Source organism: Ooceraea biroi, chromosome 9 (assembly GCF_003672135.1).
Source record: "Ooceraea biroi isolate clonal line C1 chromosome 9, Obir_v5.4, whole genome shotgun sequence".
In the NCBI taxonomy this organism is placed as follows: Eukaryota; Metazoa; Arthropoda; class Insecta; order Hymenoptera; family Formicidae; genus Ooceraea; species Ooceraea biroi.
Window position 1 is genome coordinate 12,639,652 of NC_039514.1, and position 20,538 is coordinate 12,660,189.

General features: G+C 37.8%; 1 protein-coding gene and 1 long non-coding RNA gene across 3 annotated transcripts in view; one reads left to right on the forward strand and one right to left on the reverse strand.

Annotated features, from left to right (window-relative positions):
* Positions 1 to 1,557: 1,557 nt before the first annotated feature.
* LOC113562525 lies at positions 1,558 to 3,552 on the reverse strand. The gene is made up of 2 exons (XR_003406950.1): positions 2,561 to 3,552; positions 1,558 to 2,482 (listed from the first exon to the last, which is right to left on the reverse strand). It is a non-coding gene; the product is annotated as an uncharacterized LOC113562525 (long non-coding RNA).
* Positions 3,553 to 6,764: 3,212 nt separating this feature from the next.
* LOC105279530 overlaps positions 6,765 to 20,538 on the forward strand; it is a 29,185-nt gene continuing 15,411 nt past the window's right edge. The window contains exon 1 of one of the 2 annotated variants that reach the window (XM_011339373.3): positions 6,765 to 7,013. In XM_011339373.3, the coding sequence (XP_011337675.1) occupies positions 6,917 to 7,013 (97 nt within the window). In that variant the 5' untranslated portion in view covers positions 6,765 to 6,916. Of the gene's footprint in view, positions 7,014 to 19,219; positions 19,239 to 20,538 lie in introns of those variants that run through there. The other variant, XM_026972209.1, reaches the window with a different exon arrangement.

Sequence of the window (20,538 nt, forward strand, 5' to 3'; positions counted from 1 at the left end):
CATTAATTTTTCATATTAATATTATATTGCGATATCTTTGCTGCCATTCTCGTCACCATCATTCTCATCGTATTTTATAAGAGCGTGAGAGAGGCAATCTTTTGCTATGACAAATGTAAGAACATTAACAAGCGATTCTCTTGTTGCACATCAGGGAGAACTAGCAAAGATCAGGAAAAGTGTATAAAAATTATATTATATAGAGAAACAATGTGTATATAATATTAATTTGCATAGGAAAAAGTATATATACATATATACATCGATTATATGTGTGTGTATATGTATATTTTGTGTGTGTGTGTGTGTGTGTGTGTGTGTGTGTGTGTGTGTGTGTGTGTGTGTGTGTACACAGAAAACACGACATACATCAAGTATATATATTGAAGATAGCCGTCACATCTCCTCCCCCACAGCACAGAATATGATAAATTAGATATATAATCATTTTTAAATAGTAACTATATATATATATATATATATATATATTCAGAAAGACGAAGATAAAATTATTGAGCGTAAAGAAATTCTTTGTACATATATGTAATAGCAACAAATGTAAAAAATATCTCAGAAAACATTTTATTTAGAACGTAAACTCTGTTTAAAAAGATAATAAAGATAATAATACGTTCACACTTCGAAGAGATATACGCGAAGCCTAATTTTTCTTTTCGTGGAACTTTTCGAGGCATGAAGTTTTGATGCTCTCCCGGCATCAAGGGCGCACTTTGTATAAAACAGATGAAACAGCCAAAAAATACTTAGATGTAATAAAAGAGATATTAAATTGTAAACGAAAAACGCTTATAATCTACAATTGTGTATGAAAGGGAAACAAAATTCTATCTTAGAAGAGTAACTGTAATATTAATCATTACTTGTGATACAAAGAAAAGAAAATATGAAAGAAAGGTAGAAAAGAAGCAGAAAAGAAATTTCGGAGTGAGAAAGGTACGATGAACGCGAAATATATTCCAGTTTTCATTGTCACCCAGCGATTCTGCGTATATAGGATGTTTCTCGCTCGCGCGTGTCCTCATGTACAGTAGAATTTTTGTAGCGAGTCAATAATATAGCGTTGTATAATACATTACACTACTTAGATCCGTGGTACTTAGATCACTTATCTCGTGGATAAGTTAAGTCTAAGGCAGTTACTGCATCACCAAAATTGTAGAAAAGTCTTCGAGAGCCTCTTTGTACGCAGAGTCGCGACATGCGTCGTGCAGCAGGAACGTTTTGCGCTTGATATTTCGATTCGACTTTGTATAAATGGAACATATTTGGCTTGTAAATTGCGCGTTAATGAGCGAGAGACGTGCGTAGACGTGAGAAGCGTCAGGACGGGAATAGTCAAGCGCAGAGAAACCTGAATATCACAATGCCTAAATAATTTGTATAAATGATAAATCTGTAAAGAAAAAAAGAAGGGATTAATTTGTCGCGTTGTGATAATGTGGGTGTAAGAGAAAAGCGTAACGCGACAGCAACAGTCGCTATAATTGGCAACAGGCGAAGGAAACATTACTGTATCGCTATCGAAAGGCGAGAACAAAGGATTTAGGTATCTCTTTATTCCTGATCTTCGTGTATATTTTAAGTCTAATTCGTTTTAGAGTCTATTTTTTCTCTCTCGACTTCCTCCGACTCTGTATGTCTCACTTTCTCTATTCTCTTCTCTGGCTTTTGTCTGTCCCACATATTTCTCTTCTTTTCCGAGTCGGTTAGATGTACTCGTTTTTTTGTGACCTGGTTTAATGTTAATAATTATTAAGAAAAATATTGGTTATAAACTCTATTTAATAATACGGAGTGGTAGAGAAATCAGCGAATTGTATTTGAGATGAATACAATAATACGATTAAGTATACATTTTTGTGTAATATAAATATAATAAATAATAAAACACGATATGTGCTACAAATTGTTATAAACTCTTCTATTAAAACTAACACTCCCAATTTCCGATTGTTATTAGAACAACGTAACTTAATATTAACATCCTTTATGCCAAACTTTTTACGATAAAAAAGCTTCGAGAGAGAGAGAAAGAACAGAAAAAATTCAGAATAATCTGTGTAGGATAATATTTTCTTATTAAACGTTTTAATATAAAAAATGTTGACATAAAACATGTTTCAAATAAATTTTCCTACATATTCAGGGAATTGCAATTGTACGAGAAATATAATAGATGCGCAAATTAATTCGCTGCTTTTTTAAAATTGAGTCTTTATTTAGAAAAAAATAAATAAATATGTCAATCTTTGAAATATTCGCCATCATTTTCTAATACTTTTCTCCATCTATCGGGTAACTGATATATGCTGCTTGTCGAACATTGTCGAACGCCATTGCATTCGATACCGTTATGTGAGGTTATGTGAGCTTCGCCAAGCTCACGGCCATGAAGACTAAAGACGAGAAGATTCAACTTATAAGGGCGGATGCTTCAGATTATGAGCCCAAAAGTGGTTATCTACATTACAAGTTAGTTCCTAAATTCGAATTGTGATATCGTTAAAAAGATCTGGCGATATGTATAATTAAAGCTTACAAATATTTCTTTAATCCATTAATGAGCCATATTACGTGAAGTACAACTGATCCATCATTGAGTTATACTACTATCTCATTTTTCACAGAAAGTAATGAAGATTCGTAGCGGAGTGTTTAGAATTTGTGGGTATGTATGTGTGAGACTCTAGAAAAATCACTGTTCTCACTTTCCAACAAACTCTGATAGATGGCTCCACGGCCCTGTATTGCAGCTGAACTGATCAAAATTTTTTTAATTTTATTTTTATATTTTAATAACTGAAGGAAGAGGAAGATTTTATCCTACGATTATTAATTCCAAGAAACTTTGTCATAAAGTTTAAGTGCTGCTTTAAAAAATTAAAATAATAAATGTAATATGCAAAAATAATAGACTCAACTTCAGTAGATCAGAACTTCATCTTGAAGTAGTAATAATTGATCAAAAAAACTTCCATTTTTAGTCACTGCAGCGTATAGAATTGATTGCGATCTTTGACTATATACCTATGGACTGCTAACGTTGCCACTTGGGTAATGTAAAAGACGCGATCCAAGATCTCAGCGCACCCACGTCCCAACGGCCAAGCCAAGAACTAATAGTCGTGCATATACATTTGACTGAAGCATCTGTTCTGTGGTTTCATGACGCATGTGAGGTGTTATAAGTGACAAATTCTAAGTGAAAACAAAATGGTTCGTTATTGTTGTATCAAATCATGTACAATCACACGATACAAAGCCAAAACAGGAATACAAAAATCGTCTCGAAATAAAGAATTCACACTTGGTTCCTTAAATTCTCTGCGATTATCGGTCCGCAATTCCGATGGTTGATGATGCACAGATCCTTGAATCTGAAAGGTTTCTCCTTACTTACTTACGAACGGACGTCGATTAATCATTGAGGTCATACCTCATACAATAACGAGCACTACAGAAAAAATATTTAATATTTATAGAATAGAAAATAAAACACGCATTTCAAAGAATGACTTTGCACGTAATAAGAAATATTAATGTCCAAAATCGTTTTACCAATTTTGACGCGCACGTATTAGATAATGATTTATTAGAAAATCACAAACATAAAATGATAAAAACAATAATAGTTTTATTTAAAAATAAAGTTATATTGGTTTGGCAAAGAATTGACACGTAACTTACATGTAAAATATGTCCGTAAAGATTTTACAAAACTAATTTTGTTCAAAGGGCAGTAAGTGTAATCTATATACAGGGTGTCCCGGGTTTTAACCGACAAACTGCGGGAGCATATTCTACTAGTGGAAATAAGAAAAAATTCTTATATCGAGTTTGCTTAGAAATGCTTTATTACAAAGTTATAAACCAATATTGAAAAGAAATATCAGATAAGTAACAACGGAACATAGTGTAGAATTTGGAAGGTCGAAGACGTTTATGTTACGTGCATTCACATGTATTCGTGTTCACTATGTTGAAACGATTCAGTATAATTGTTACTTTCACAACAGTAGCTGTTAGATTTCAATCGTCGTGTCAACTAGCAATTACTATCAGAATGCCAAAAGTGTTTTCAAATGAGGAATACACCGATATTCATTTCGTGTACGGATTCTGTGACGGAAATGCACGAGCTGCCGTACGAGAGTATCGACGTAGATTTCCTAACAGGAGAGTACCAGATAGATTTAAAGCAACGAATTACTAATTCAGTTACTGAGATGCAACAAAATTTTCAGGAATGTCGTACCGTAACAAATTCTGTACTACGTCGATGTCTAGCTTGTATCGATGCGCAAGGACATTTTGAAATGCGTCACTAAATCATTGCGTAGATAATTTTTATTTTTGTGAAAAAATCCGTTGTTACTTATCTGATATTTCTTTTCAATATTGGTTTATAACTTTGTAATAAAGCATTTCTAAGCAAACTCGATATAAGAATTTTTTCTTATTTCCACTAGTAGAATATGCTCCCGCAGTTTGTCGGTTAAAACCCGGGACACCCTGTATATATAAGCCAACTACCACTCACTGACTCATCAACGTGCAGCCCGAACCACTGCATCTATCGACTTGAAATTTTAAGGGTATATTCCTACTAGTACGTAGGTGCTCACTGAGGGTGGGTTTTCCGAAATTCCACCCCTAACGGGTGAGAAGGGGTAAAATGTGTTTTATTTAATTCTACACATAATATCGCGGGCGAAGCCCGCGTGACGGGGGATGCTAGTGTATAATAAAACTGATTTCTAGTCTCTTAAGATTACGTTTTTATTTTCTTAATTTTTCCTTTCAAGTATACTTTATTGTACTACATTTTCAAGTACCTAATGCTTTATTGTAAGTAAGAAAAGAATTTGAAGTTATTTTGCAATTTAACATGAAAAGTGCAACAATTTTACTGTTCAAAAAGCATTTAAAAAATCATATTAATACAATGACCATGAATATTTTGTTTTATATTGTATTGGGTTGGCCAAAAAGTAATTGCGTTTTTTTCCAATAGATGGACATACATGTCTTGAAATGTAACTAACTTCATTCTAAACCGCAAATTAATTACGTAGGTTAACAACTCACAGTTCAAGCTTGTTTTAGAAAAAGAAAGTACACGATTTCGTTAACAATTGTTTCTTTGCCGTCGATTTCAAAATGGAAAATCAAAAAGAACATTTTCGCCATATTTTGTTTTATTACTTCCGAAAAGGGAAAAACGCTGTGCAAGCTAATAAAAAATTATCTGATGTATATGGCGAAGATGCTTTAAAACTGTGGTAGTGTCAAAATTCGTTTACTAAATTTCGATCTGGAGATTTTAATGTGAAAGATGCACCACGCTCAGGAAGGCCAATCGAAATTGATGATGACAAAATAAAGGCACTGATCGATTCGAATCGGCGTTTAACGACACGAGAGATTGCTGAGAATCTTAACGTATCGAAATCGAGTGTTGAAAACCATTTAAAACGACTTGGATACATTAGTAAGCTCGATATCTGGGTACCACATGAGCTCAAAGAAATTCATCTCACTAAGCGTATTGACATCTGTGATTCTCTTTTGAAACGTGAAGAAAATGATCCATTTTGAAACGTATGATAACAGGCGACGAAAAATGGATCGTCTACAACAACGTCAAACGAAAAAGATGGTGGAGCAAGCGTGATGAACCTGCTCAAAGCACTTGAAAAGCAGATATTCACCAAAGAAAGATTATGCTGTCAGTCTGATGGGACTTTAAAGGTATTGTGTATTTTGAGCTGCTTGCAAGGAATCAAACCATTAATTCAGACGTATACTGTCGTCAACTGGATAAATTAAATGATGCCATCAAACAGAAACGTTCAGAATTGGTGAATCGCAAAGGTGTTGTATTTCACCATGATAACGCTAGACCACGTACAAGTTTGGTCACTCGTGAAAAATTGTTGCAGCTTGGATGGGATGTGTTACCACATCCACCATATTCGCCAGACCTGGCACCATCAGATTACCATTTGTTTCGTTCTTTGCAAAACGCCTTGAATGGTAAAACCTTGACTGCTGATGAGGATATCAAATCGTTCTTGGAATTGTTTTTTGCTGAAAAAGATAAGAACTTTTTTGAGCGCGGAATCATGAAGTTGCCTGAAAAATGGCAAAAGATAATCAAACAAAATAGACAATATATTGTTTAATAAAGTTTTTGTTTCCCATGAAAAATTCGCCTTTTATTTATATAAAAAAAACGCAATTACTTTTTGGCCAACCCAATAGTATAAGAGAATGTGAATATTATATTCTTAAAACAATGTTCACGAAATATATGATTATTAGTTCTTGGTTTGGCCGTTGGTACCTGGTGGCGCCGAGATCTTGGATCGCACAACGGCTGCCCATTAGCAGTCCATAGGTATATAGTCAAAGATCGCGATGGATTCAATACAAATATTATCGCCCGTAAAGTGTCAAATGCAGCAGCCTAAACAATAAGTTCGAGATTATATCAACCATGTATGTACATATAACGCGTAGATTTCTGCGTCGATTACATTGTAACATTCACGTTTCCAATTTTAATTCGTCGACGGACTGTTGGTCAAAAGCAAGCAATAAAATAGCAATAAATTTCTATGACAAATTCTTGTGCGCGCTTTGTGCGCTCTCGTTACACACACGCACACGCATACGGGTCTAGTACACCGTCCGTTCCAAGATGGCGCCGCTGCTCCGGGCACTCGCCGAGAACGTGAAAATCGCGCGATCCCGCCGCAGTATGCCACCGAACGTCGTGCGTCGCGTGCGTTTCGTTGCTGGTCGTCGTCGCGACAGTGTAACGGGGCGACTATGAGCGGTCGCGCGTCGTGATCTATTGCCGCCACGACGGGAATTATGTCGACTCGAAGAAATGGGTAATCTGCCGACGCTGCTGGTGAAGTTAGGTGCCGCGTCTCTGCTCGCTTGTCTCCTCGCGGATCACAGCCTGGCCCAGGACGAAACACCGGGTAAGCGATGTAGCTCAGGTCACACTTGACGTTTCGACGTTTCTCACGTTGACGATGCACCACGTACACACGTGCTACCACCACGCGAGTGCGGGCACGTCAGTCGAACATTTTTTAGTCGTGCGCGTGCAATAATTAGTGACAATCGAGTTTTAATATTGCACGGTAATTTTACACGAACTAATTTGCAAGTTAATATTATGTGGAATAAAATCCCTCCATTCGAGGCGTTATTTTCAAAAAAGTCGATTTTCAAAATCGAAGTGATGTCACGTGTGACTTTCATGCTCGCATAATTTTAGGTTATAACTGTACGATTATTGAAATATGCATGATAAAAGTTTACAACTATTTAAAAAGTAATATGTAAATTGTTGAAGTTTCTACAAAACTAAAAATAAAAAATATCGATAGTATTCCCATTTATTTAAATATTCTGTTACATTTGTGCTCAAACTTTGATTGCCTAAATAATATTCTAGAGTTCTGTGAAAGATATTACTAACTTTTTTTGAAATTGAATTTCGTACAAAACTCGATTACCTCACTACTAATCGTTTTGTACATAAGTTATATACATGGAGTTGCATGACGGTTTTCACCGCGTGTTGACCTTTTATCGTGTCTTTGTTGCTCGTAAGTGATTACGAAGTAATACGGGAATTCAAAACGTAAAGTACATGTACACGTAACATTATTTTGTAACAATGTGTACTATGTACATGGAATAGCACTGCTAGTTTTTAAATTCGTGCGTTTTGAAACTACATATTAACATAATGTGCATAATGTATTACGCAAATTAATTTAGTGCTTTTTTTAAAATTGAGCCGTTATTTACAAAATATCAAAAACATATTAATCTTCGAAATATTCATTATCATTTTTTAATACTTTTCTCCATCTATTGGATTGCTGACGAATTCCCTCTCGAAGAAAAGAAAATAAATAAAGGCTCAATTTCTTCAAAAAAGAAAAACACCGAATTAATTTGCGCCTATATATTAATTGTTTCGCATTTATTACGAATTGAAAGTGCAATATAGGAGATTATTATTATAACATATTTTATGCGAGATGTGCACAGGGACAAAGATTATAATTTTAGACAGACTTTTTCTTTACGGGAAGACTCTTTTCTCTCGTGCATTTTCACTATTGATTTAACAAAAGTAATATACTCAAGACAACTCTATCTTCCCTTGAGCGTTTAAATTGCTTGTGCAGTTTAATTACTGCGCGCCTAAATTAAGAGACCGCGCGTCCGTAATAACTATCGGATCTCTCTCGGAGCATCCTTGCTTAAGCACTCTTGCTGGTTTTATGGCGCGCAAAACGCGCAAGATAGGAGCACGTAATCATTCTCGGACTTGCTAGTTCCATCTCGAGTTTCACGTGTCTTCTTGAATTATGACTGACTCGTGCGTTCGACGCTTTAAATTTCAAAAGCTCGTTGCAGTTACTCGCGAAAAAAACTGCCGCTCTTGTAAATGCCGCGAAAGATTTATGTATTCTTGCGCAATGTATAACTATAACTATATATTGCGTTAATTCTCGCAAATCTTTTATGTCATATTTTTAAGTCATTGAATTCTTCGTATATATAAAGTTATATTTATAAATCATAATTATATACATAAATCGAGGGAAACGTATCACATACGTCTTTTTTTTTCATAATTTCTTAAATCTAACAAAATATCGAAACTTTACTCCACTTAAGGCTATGCGCTCCATTTTCCATATATAAAAAAAGCACACCCACAGAAAAAATTTCTGGACTTAATGCTATTACTCTTTAATCTATCATAAAATAAGATCGCTATAGCGGCAATCATATTTATTATTGAAAAGAAGCATATTTTAATCTTGAATAGAAAATTCTAAAATTTAGATTAAAATAATCTTGGTGCTATTTCATTAATTTTCTCAGAAGGATTTAGATAAAAATTTGTAGCAAGTTCAAAATATTCTTGATTTAAGAATATTGTGAGATCTAAAAGACATCTTATTCTATTCTTGTAAGAGAATTTGTAGAATCTGCACAAAACGGCCAATATTTATGTGTTGCAATCGAAAATCGGGAAAGTGTTTCTGTTATTTACAATGAATAAGTGCAATACTCTACAAGAAATATTAAAAGATATGGAAATGTCTTATCTCGAATCTTATTTCTCAAGTAAGTATATTGTATATACTTACTTACATTTCCATATCTTTTAATATTTCTTGTAGAATATTGCACTTATTCATTGTAAATAACAGAAACACTTTCCCGATTTTCGATTGCAACACATAAATATTGGCCGTTTTATCCGAATAAAGGACGCAGAAGCGCCGAGTCGACGAGCGACTGTGAGAAAATGATGCATCGACATCGACAAAGCCTACTATAAAGTGGCGCTAATATCAAATTATTCTACATACAAGAATATATAAGCATAAATTTGTACATGTTACTCTTGTCTCAAGACAGTAAGACAATCTTATTTAATTCGAGAGAGAAGAATAGAAATTACTGATTTAAATTAAAAATTGTTTTATTTTCATATTTTTTATACTTGTAATACGATTAAATTAGTCAAGAATATTTTTCGTCTTGTTATCAGAAATCCTTTCTGAGGGTGCAATGAATACAGTATTTGTTAACGAGATTACATCTAATTTGCAAAATCATTGGCGTTTGTACGTTACGTCTCAATAACGTGCGGAACGAGAGGCGCGCGAGTTGCAAAGAAACTAGACTACTCGTAGCTAACGTCAACGGCGGCGTCGTCGCGTTTCCTCGGGAGGAAATATGTTCATGAGATATCCTGAAAAAGTGCTTGGTCTATCCATTTCTGCTTCTGTACGAGGTAGTGGCGTCCTGGCGCGTGACGGATGCGTCTCTTCCCGAAGGCGAGCACGAAGCGCGGTGGCCAGCCGGCCAGTCGGTGGTCAGCACGGCCGTCTCGACCGCTAATTGTTGCACAATGCTCTCTCGCGAGTTCACAGGTGCATTGCACCAGAAATCCTCTCCCGGTGTTGCTCGCCTCTCCCGTGCCGCCGCTGGCTGTTCAATGGCGTAGAGTACACGCTGGAGGGGAATCACGGAATCGGTCTTTATGGTAGTTTATCCTAAAAACGCCACACATGCAAGTGTTTAATCGTGCGATGAAATCTCTTAATCATCTGCAGCTGTCATTCGTTAAACGTGATCTGCCAAACATGCCAAGTTCCCTCGCCTCGTTTACTTCATCATTAAAATTCTTCAAGAGCTAGAGCGAGCTTTGATGAGAAGCTCGTTTTACTGATTAAGAAGTGAGTTTACATGTTTAGATATTACAATCGAGTGTGTAGTTATGAAATACAATGTTACGTAAAATATAATTGTAATAGAACTTCTATTTACTTCTAAAGCTTTAATATGCCCGCGCATTTCGCGTTTAAAGACCCAAAATTCAAAACTCTTTGAAGATTTCCTCATCGGCCAGCAATTTCGATCGGAAATGTTACGAGGTAGTGTTTCGTCGATTTGGATGTCATAAAACGATAATTGCAGTAATTGTGGTACGCGCGGGGAAGGAGGAATGCAAGTTCGCTTTCTTACTTACGCCACTGGTGTTATCGTGTGCGATTAGGTCGATGTGTCTGTCTCGTTTGTGGAAGTGAAAGGACGTGAACCGTTTTCGCGTTCGCCCGACCATGCTCTTACGTGCCGCGAGCAATCGTAGACTTGGAGAACGCCGCCCTGATCACGGCCCTGACCAGCGCGGACGGACCACCAACGCCGCAGGGCCGTATTAGGGCCGGATAGTACGCAATTTCTATGATCGATCCCTCCAACATTCATTCGTTTCATGCTCGGTTTGAATGCCAGCCACAGAACTTTCATCCTTTCATGTATCTCTCGATGATCGAAATATATAAATTTGTTTATTAAATCAAATAAATTATGTTGATGTACAGCAAAACATCGCAATATTCTCGATCTTATGATATTTTATGTATTCTACAAAATATTTCAAAGAGAATGATCATGTTCATTGTTTTTCTCATGAGTTTATGTTATTTGGATTTTTTTCTGCTATTATTTTCTAATAGTGAGACTTTCATTATGCTATGCTCTCATTATGGCTTTGCCGCGTTCACGTGCTCATCGCATTATTCAAATTAATCGCCGGCCGTGTACTTTAATGCGATTTACAACGCGTCGTTATGCACTAGGATTTCTTTTATGTTTATCCTCTAATCCTTATTATGGTACGTTGCACCGACGTATGCAAATTTTCTTGAACGTGATTTTCACTTTCGTCTTTCTTTCTGAGACGTTAATGAACACTCTGTTCCGTGTATAACATATGCGTGCACGCACACACATAACCGTATGCAGTACAAATTTCATCGAAGATTAGTCCAATATTACGGCTCAGGGCGATAACGGTGCACCATGAAAGTCATAAAGCGAGCCATAAAGTGAGCTATTTCATACCGGATAGTGAAAGTTCGACGGCTACCGCGTCGTCTATTAGGAAGATAAATGTCCGAAGTCTCGGCTAAATTACCAAAACGTTACAAATAACAAGTTGCGAAACGTGTAATTGTTGAGTGTCTAATATCAGACGGTGCTCTTCCACAATAAATTTCGTCACGCATCCTTCACGTTACGCACGCGTGTCGTCATCTGACACGCGACGGCAAGCTTGGAGATAAATCCATTATAACTCGCATTTACGAGTATGAGGCTTTCTTGTTAAAATTTGCAATATAATTAATTATTTCTTCATCTTGAAAAGAAAATTACGCAACATCCATAACGGGATTTACAACCAAATTCACACCAGCAGGCAGATCGTAAGTACCAGTCGCACCTACGATCGACCGAAACGAGAGATGCGAGAGATTGATTGAAGCCGGCGTCTCGAATCAACCGCAGCGAATAACAGATCGTCTGAAACGGGCTGTAATCGTGCGACGGTTCGCCGCGGAATAAACGCTTCTCTCCAGGCTTCCGGTGCATTGTTACGATACCGTTCTGACTGCCGCGAACGCAATTTCGCAATCCCCGCAAACCTCTTCCTTCCTCTCGCGCCACGCCACGAGATTCGCGGATATGTTTTCCCGCATATTACATTACTATACCGACCATCTCATTTTCTCCATCACGAAATTGCTCTCCTGGCTCCCCCCTGTCTCTCTCTTTCTCTCGCCCTCGCTCTTGAGTGCCGTGTCGACCGGGACACCGTGTCCGGGAGCCGCATGCGACACGCGTCACTGACGTGACGTCGTCGTCCCGGCGATGATGAACGGCAGCATCCTGTGAGCGCTCAATGCGACCCAGCGATGACCATGCCCGACGATGGCCGTTATCGTGGCAGATGAGAAGATTACCCCGAGTTTTCGTAATTAGCGCAATCGTACAGGCACGTCGTTCTACCGGTTATTGTTTCGCGTAGCGGCGGCAACGCCAGGCCGACGAGGGGTCCTTCCCGCATCGCGTTTGCTTTATTAACGTTTTCGCGGCTACCAATACGAGCGGAGCAAGATACGCGGAGCAGGCTCGTTCATCCTTGAGCGAGGAAAGGAACTCCGCGAATTTCACGGTTATGATGATTATCCGCGCGTGATTTCCACGATCCGCACCGTCGTTCTCTCCCTGAGAACGATCTTTCCCCGAGATTCCTCCTTCCCTCTCCTATCCCCTCTTCCTCCGGATGCTTGGCTCCCGGAGTGGATCACGTAACTGTGCGTAATCACGAGAATGAACTAATGTAAGTCATGCATTCTTCGTTGAGGGAATTAGATCCTTTTATGGCTCCAGCTAACAATAAGAGAAACAAAGAAAGTCGGAAAAGACATATTCTTGGCGAAAAATATGTTTATGTGGAATAATTTTACGATATAATATGCAATGCAAAATCTCATAGTAATTCCAATCAATTGTTTCAACGTGATTATTTCAACGAAAAGTACACATCCTTAATGTAATACGTTACATTTGCATAATTGTATCTAATATATATTGTATATCTATATTATAATAAAATGTGCGAGGTAATTTTCAATTTCTTGCTTCAGCGGCGATGCAACGTATACGGTGTTCAAGATGTACTGTAAAAATACGCTTTCCGTCATGTGATTTCTCTATCTATCTCAGTAAAGAATTTTATGGAACTTTTAAAACGTTTAAGGGGGGAGCCTGCTTTAGAACGTTGAAAATAAGGTATAATTTTACGAATTTTTTTGGAGAAACTATACAGCGGATCATTATAAAACTTTGATGCATTTATTAGTACATGTTTAAAGATAAAAAAATTATTTTTTGATTTGAATATATCGCCTGTAGAGGTCGTCCTGGAGGCATCTTAGTGCAGCCGGCATTGTAAATTCGTGAGCATTCTCCTGCCTCCAAATTTCATCCAAACTGAAAAATTGAAATATTTTCTTCTTATTTATGAATTCCCATCGTCGATGAACCTTTAATATTCATAAAAACATTAAGTTAAACAATTATTTTTGCATGAAAAAGTTCAACAACTTTGCCTAAAAATCGTACTTTTGTGTTCTAAGCTCCACCATTTTGGCACTTTTCAACTTTTGTCTTCTCTCTTTGGTTCATCGACGATGGGAATTCATAAATAACGAGAAGATATTTCAATTTTTCAGTTTAGACGAAATTTGGAGGCAGGAGAATGCTCACCAATTTGCAATGCCGGTGACGCGGCTGCACTAAGATTTCTCCAGGACGACCTCTACAAGCGATATATTCAAATAAAAAACTAATTTTTTTTATCTTTAAACATGTACTAATAAATGCATCAAAGTTTTATAATGATCCGCTGTATAGTTTCTCCAAAAACAATTCGTAAAATATACCTTATTTTCAGCGTTCTAAAGCAGGCTCCCCCCTTAATCAGTTTCATTGCACAATAACGCGATCATTGTTCGTGTATTGGCCTGTCCTCCAGATCTCTCTTAATTAATGTAATCGTAGTAGTGCCGTTTGTCCTATTATATCCCGTGATCGTCAAGTACGACGACAAAAGTTACATAGCTGCGTCCGAGTCGCGCGAGTATTACGACCCAGTGACACGTATAATTGTGAAGATCATTCAGCGGACATCCTGTTTTAGCGTACGATTCAGTTCAAGTGGAGAAATTGTCACTCTCGCGTTAATGTAAATCATCTATGTATCATCGGGTTATCCAAAACTCCACACGTTTATAACGCACAGTTGTTTAGCATCAAACATTGGCATTTTTGTTTTACATTGACATTGATTGGTTGACATGTAATTTTCTTATTAAGCTATACTCGGAACTTGGAAACATTTAATAACTTAAGACGAAAAAGAGACATACATGTGTGAAGTAAAACGTATGATAAATTAATTAATAAATCTATAACAATAGGAATATAATCAAGAGAGAATAAAATAGAATTAATTGAAAGATACTGAAATATTTATGGCAATTGTTGTCGATATCTTTAGTTCAGTTTCGTAACATTTAAATGTTTGACTAGTTGATTCACGTAATATATCTAATCGAAATTTTCTGGCGCGAGACAATAGTAGTTTACAAAGATGATTTTATTGTTTACAACAGAATAAAGTGAAGGTTACACGTTAAATTTCTAAATTCCCGATAAAGTTACCACATGATAATAGTGAATCGAGAATGGCTTATCAAGATCACGCGGCAGGATATGTATGATACTTCCGGGAGAGATCGCACGTTGGGTCATTAGACATGCATTTAATTTACATTGCTTTAGGACTGCGTACAATGAGAATGCATTAAGGGTGACAATCTGAGATAATCTTACGGTTTTTTACATCATCCTTAATTTATGTTCAATACTTTTACCGTTTTATCTTCGTTACATCCGAGATAAATGTTCCAACGTAATAATTTAACGAAGAGAATTTAAATTTTGAGAAACATATCTTGAATGAATGTTTAATGAACATGTTCAAATGGTTCTAACGTGTTTGAATAATACGTTTAGTAATTCGAAATAGATAAGATTGCCTTCTGGGTCAGATAAACATAAATGGAACATAAATCATCAGGTCCCAACATTAGTTTCTAGCGCGTAATTATCGTGCAACTTATTAATGAGCTTTCTTTGGAACATGCTCCATGTCTTGCGTTGTTTAGACGTTTAAAAATTAACACATTTCGCACACACTATTTATTAGTTTTAATTAACATAAAGCTAGCAACTTGTAGGTCACCTACAAACCACCATGGACAATTAAGGTTTGTTAATGCACGTAACAAGCAAGAGATATTTTTTTTATTTGTATTCATCCTTATTAAAATTAAAACATATAAGATATTAAAATAAATACACTATAATAAACCATTTACGATGCATATTTTTTCTCATGTTAAATTAGACAAATTATTATTATTATCTGGAATTACTTTTCGCCATTACAATTTGTCGTATGAAATATCTTTTAATTTACCAGCCGCGCGCGACTCAAAGCAAAGCCATTCCGTACGAATGTCGGCTGGAAAGGTTAACGGAGCGCTCGCTCGTGAGATCTTCTTATCTCGAACCTTACTTGATCTCCGGCGAACCGTAGGTAAGCGGGAATCCAGACTTTTTTGACCGGTATATACCGGTCGGATGACGGTTCCATGGATGCCGTGGTTGGAGGTGGGGTTACACGATAGTCTCCCTCCGTCTCTCCTTGCTTCTCCATCTCTCTTCTCTAGAGACCAAGACAAAGAGAGAGGGAGAGCTCGCATTTGATTTTCTAAAGTACCGTTTTCTTCCACGAATCTAGCGCAATCCATCTGTTTCTCCGTGCAACGCACCGAGCCTCCGCGTTGCGCATTGCTGACGTTTAAATTCCCTCCCGCCGCGCGATAAAAATTAAATCGGCAACGTCAACATACCGCGCCGTGACCGGCGCGACGTTCATCTCTCCTGCAAAGGATGTTGTCTCCCCGACAAGGCGGCAAGAAATATTTTTAAAAATGTGCTGCGCGACTTGTACGGTAAAAGGCGCATCGGTGGCAACTTGGCGGCAATTTTTGCGACATCCTTCGATTCACATGTGACGCGAACGACCGATCAAGCGATCACGTCGCGTGAGCTACGCAACACTGGCGCAACATTGCGAGACGGATAACGGTACACGCCAACATCAAGTTCAGCGCGATAAAAGGAGCGCGCCGGCTGCTCACGCGCGACCCGATATCATTTAAGTTGCTCCACGCAAATTTGTGATCTGTCCATAACATCCCTCGGTTCTTTTTACCCGATAAAAGTCGCTCAAACGCCAAATTTAGTACAAGATCGGGTACTTGTGATTCGCGATGCTACTCGGAATACGCGCGCGGCAATTCCCTCCAATTATCCCCTTTCGCGCGAGATATTTCGCGCGCGGACAATGATCTCGGTGCTTGTGTTCTCGAGCTTTACGACATTGACTGCGTTGAGTCGCGAGAACGACCGCGTACCAGCAGGTGTTAACTGAACCCATTAACGTCCAGTAAAGCGAGTCGTTGGCAGTGCGCGTTCAGCTGCAAGATGCTTGCAGACAGAGTGGATTATAGATGGATTCGTCCTGGATCCATCATTTCTTCACAAACGTACCCGATGATTTACTGCTCGGGTAATAGCGATAACTACGAAAACAGAAATATAAATAAAAGAATTAAAATCATGTGTGATACATCTTTATACACCCACAGAAAAGATTTCTGGACTTAATGCTATTACTCTTTAAGGGGGGAGCCTGCTTTAGAACGCTGAAAATAAGGTATATTTTACGAATTGTTTTTGGAGAAACTATACAGCGGATCATTATAAAACTTTGATGCATTTATTAGTAGATGTTTAAAGATAAAAAAATTATTTTTTGATTTGAATATATCGCTTGTAGAGGTCGTCCTGGAGGCATCTTAGTGCAGCCGGCATTGTAAATTGGTGAGCATTCTCCTGCCTCCAAATTTCGTCTAAACTGAAAAATTGAAATATCTTCTCGTTATTTATGAATTCCCATCGTCGATGAACCAAAGAGAGAAGAAAAAAGTTGAAAAGTGCCAAAATGGTGGAGCTTAGAACACAAAAGTACGATTTTTAGGCAAAGTTTTTGAACTTTTTCATGCAAAAATAATTGTTTAACTTAATGTTTTTATGAATATTAAAGGTTCATCGACGATGGGAATTCATAAATAAGAAGAAAATATTTCAATTTTTCAGTTTGGATAAAATTTGGAGGCAGGAGAATGCTCACGAATTTACAATGCCGGCTGCACTAAGATGCCTCCAGGACGACCTCTACAGGCGATATATTCAAATCAAAAAATAATTTTTTTCATCTTTAAACATGTACTAATAAATGCATCAAAGTTTTATAATGATCCGCTGTATAGTTTCTCCAAAAAAATTCGTAAAATTATACCTTAATTTCAACGTTCTAAAGCAGGCTCCCCCCTTAATCTATCATAAAATAAGATCGCTATAGCGGCAATCATATTTATTATTGAAAAGAAGCATATTTTAATCTTGAATAGAAAATTCTAAAATTTAGATTAAAATAATCTTGGTGCTATTTCATTAATTTTCTCAGAAGGATTTAGATACAAATTTGTAGCAAGTTCAAAATATTCTTGATTTAAGAATATTGTGAGATCTAAAAGACATCTTATTCTATTCTTCTAAGAGAATTTGTAGAATCTGCACAAAACGGCCAATATTTATGTATTGCAATCGAAAATCGGGAAAGTGTTTCTGTTATTTACAATGAATAAGTGCAATACTCTACAAGAAATATTAAAAGATATGGAAATGTCTTATCTCGAATCTTATTTCTCAAGTAAGTATATTGTATATACTTACTTACATTTCCATATCTTTTAATATTTCTTGTAGAGTATTGCACTTATTCATTGTAAATAACAGAAACACAGAAACACTTTCCCGATTTTCGATTGCAACACATAAATATTGGCCGTTTTATCCGAATAAAGGACGCAGAAGCGCCGAGTCGACGAGCGACTGTGAGAAAATGATGCATCGACATCGACAAAGCCTACTATAAAGTGGCGCTAATATCAAATTATTCTACATACAAGAATATATAAGCATAAATTTGTACATGTTACTCTTGTCTCAAGACAGTAAGACAATCTTATTTAATTCGAGAGAGAAGAATAGAAATTACTGATTTAAATTAAAAATTGTTTTATTTTCATATTTTTTATACTTGTAATACGATTAAATTAGTCAAGAATATTTTTCGTCTTGTTATCAGAAATCCTTTCTGAGGGTGTATATTTTTGAAAGAATCAATTGCAGAAAGGGAAGAGAAAGGGAAAGAGAGGATTCATCTGCACAAATAAAAATCTCACGAAATGATTCCTCTTTAGCCTGTGAGTTGAAAATGAAGCTTCTGCGCGTCTCTGGGATCCCGACACGCACTTTCAGGACGCTCTCGCGCGTCGTGTGCTAGGGTGCGCTCGCCCGATGTCTCTGATGGAGGGATGAAAAGGAAATGCACCTTTATCGCGCCAAACGCGCGTGCTCTTTACGAGCCAGAAGTTGGTCTCGCTATCGGCATCCGGTCGACGACGACTTCCGCCTCGACTCCGGTAACTCGGTGAAACATCTGCGTCCTCCTCCTTGTCGTCCTTCTGCCTTACTCGTCGTCTCGTTGGCCGTTGTTGCCGTCTTCCGCTATCTTGCTCACCCGCGATTAAAGAGGTTTTACTGCAATCTCGTTACGGCTCGCTCACGCGCGAAACAATGCGTTCTTTCACTCGACTGGCTTATCCTTTTTATCTGACGCTGGATAAGCGGAATGCAAAGCGTCATTGATTGTTATTTGCTACAAGGTTGTGATTAACAGGATAAACATACGAACATATATTAATTTTTGTTTTTAATGTTTTGTACTTTTGCAATGAATGTTCTCCCTTCACATCCGGCGTCGACATGCAGTACGCAATTCCGGTTTGTGGTAGCTTTATGCAATAATTAACATTACTCGATAAGAATGATATAAGGAGTTATCGAGATCTGAATATCTGTTTTAATAAAGTTACAAGAAAAGAATTCTTAGAAAGAAGATGACTCGCCTTGAGGAAGGGGGAACTTGAAGGAACGTATGGTGGTTTCAACCGAACGGCGGAAAGGAATGCGCCCGCGATGTATATGTACGACGTACCAAGACGGACGTGTCATCCTCGTTTCAGCAGGAACAAACTCGGAATAGATTTGAGGTAAAAGCTGATTTTAAAGGCGCAGGTAGTCGCGCATACGGACACATACACACCTGTCTACATCGTGACCGCATAGTTTTCCAGTCACGTCTCCTCTTCGCGACACCACGTTGTAGTATTACTACCACCATCGCTGCCGTGTCTCTTGCGGTTCTCGTCATTGCTTGCCGATTATCGTCGTGACTTTTGCGACTTTGGAATCCGCGAACGAACGCCGATGAATCTCTTTCGTTCCGTTTGCCATTGCTCAATTTCTCGCGAGAGTGGAAGCCGCGAAGGGAGATAAATGAAAGAAAAGCCTGAGAGAGAGGGGGGGGGGAACAGAAGCTTTAGTATTGGGTCATTAAGTATGAAACTTTACAAATGTAAAAGCGCCATCTTTAACATTTGTTATCTCAAATTTGGCGCCAGACGTCAGTATCAGGTTAGGTTAGTGTGATAGATGTATGTTCGCTCTTCAAATGTCATATTTGTTTGTTCAAATATCTTCATTAGTTTTATTGGTGGATTCTTTTTTATAGAACTATGGAAAAGTCCAAAATTCGTGTGATTTATGAATATGAGTTCCGCCGTGGAACCACAGGGTCGGAGACAGCTCGTAATATCAACGCTGTATTTGGTGAAGGTTCAACTACTAAAGCAACGGTGGGCAATTGGTTCAAAAACTTCAGAGATGGAGATTTCAGCCTCGCTAATGAGCCACGTGGAAGACCAAAGACGAAGGTGGATAATGATCACTTGAGAGCCGTAGTAGAGTCCGATCCATCTCAAAGTACACGTGAATTGGCATCGATATTCAATGTTTCCATACCCACCATATTGGTTCATTTAGCTGCAATTGGTAAGATAAAGAAGTTGGACAAATGGGTCCCGCACGAATTGACCGATGCGCAGCAGGCGCAACGTCTAGAGGCTTCGCTTTCTTTGCTTTCCCGTCACAAAAATGAATCTTTTTTTAATCGAATTGTGACCTGCGATGAAAAGTGGATACTCTACGACAATCGTAAACGCTCACGTCAGTGGTTGAACGCTGATGAACCACCGAGACATCACGCGAAACCCAACATTACACAGAAGAAGCTTATGGTGACTGTTTGGTGGTCCAGGTCAGGTGTTATCTACTACAACTTTATGAAACCTGGTACATCGATAACGGCTGAAGTATATTGCAAGCAACTGGACGAAATGATGCAACAACTTGCTATTAAACAACCGAAATTGGTCAATCGGTCAATGCCAATCCTGTTGCATGATAATGCTCGACCGCACACTGCACGACTGACCGTGGCAAAGCTACGGG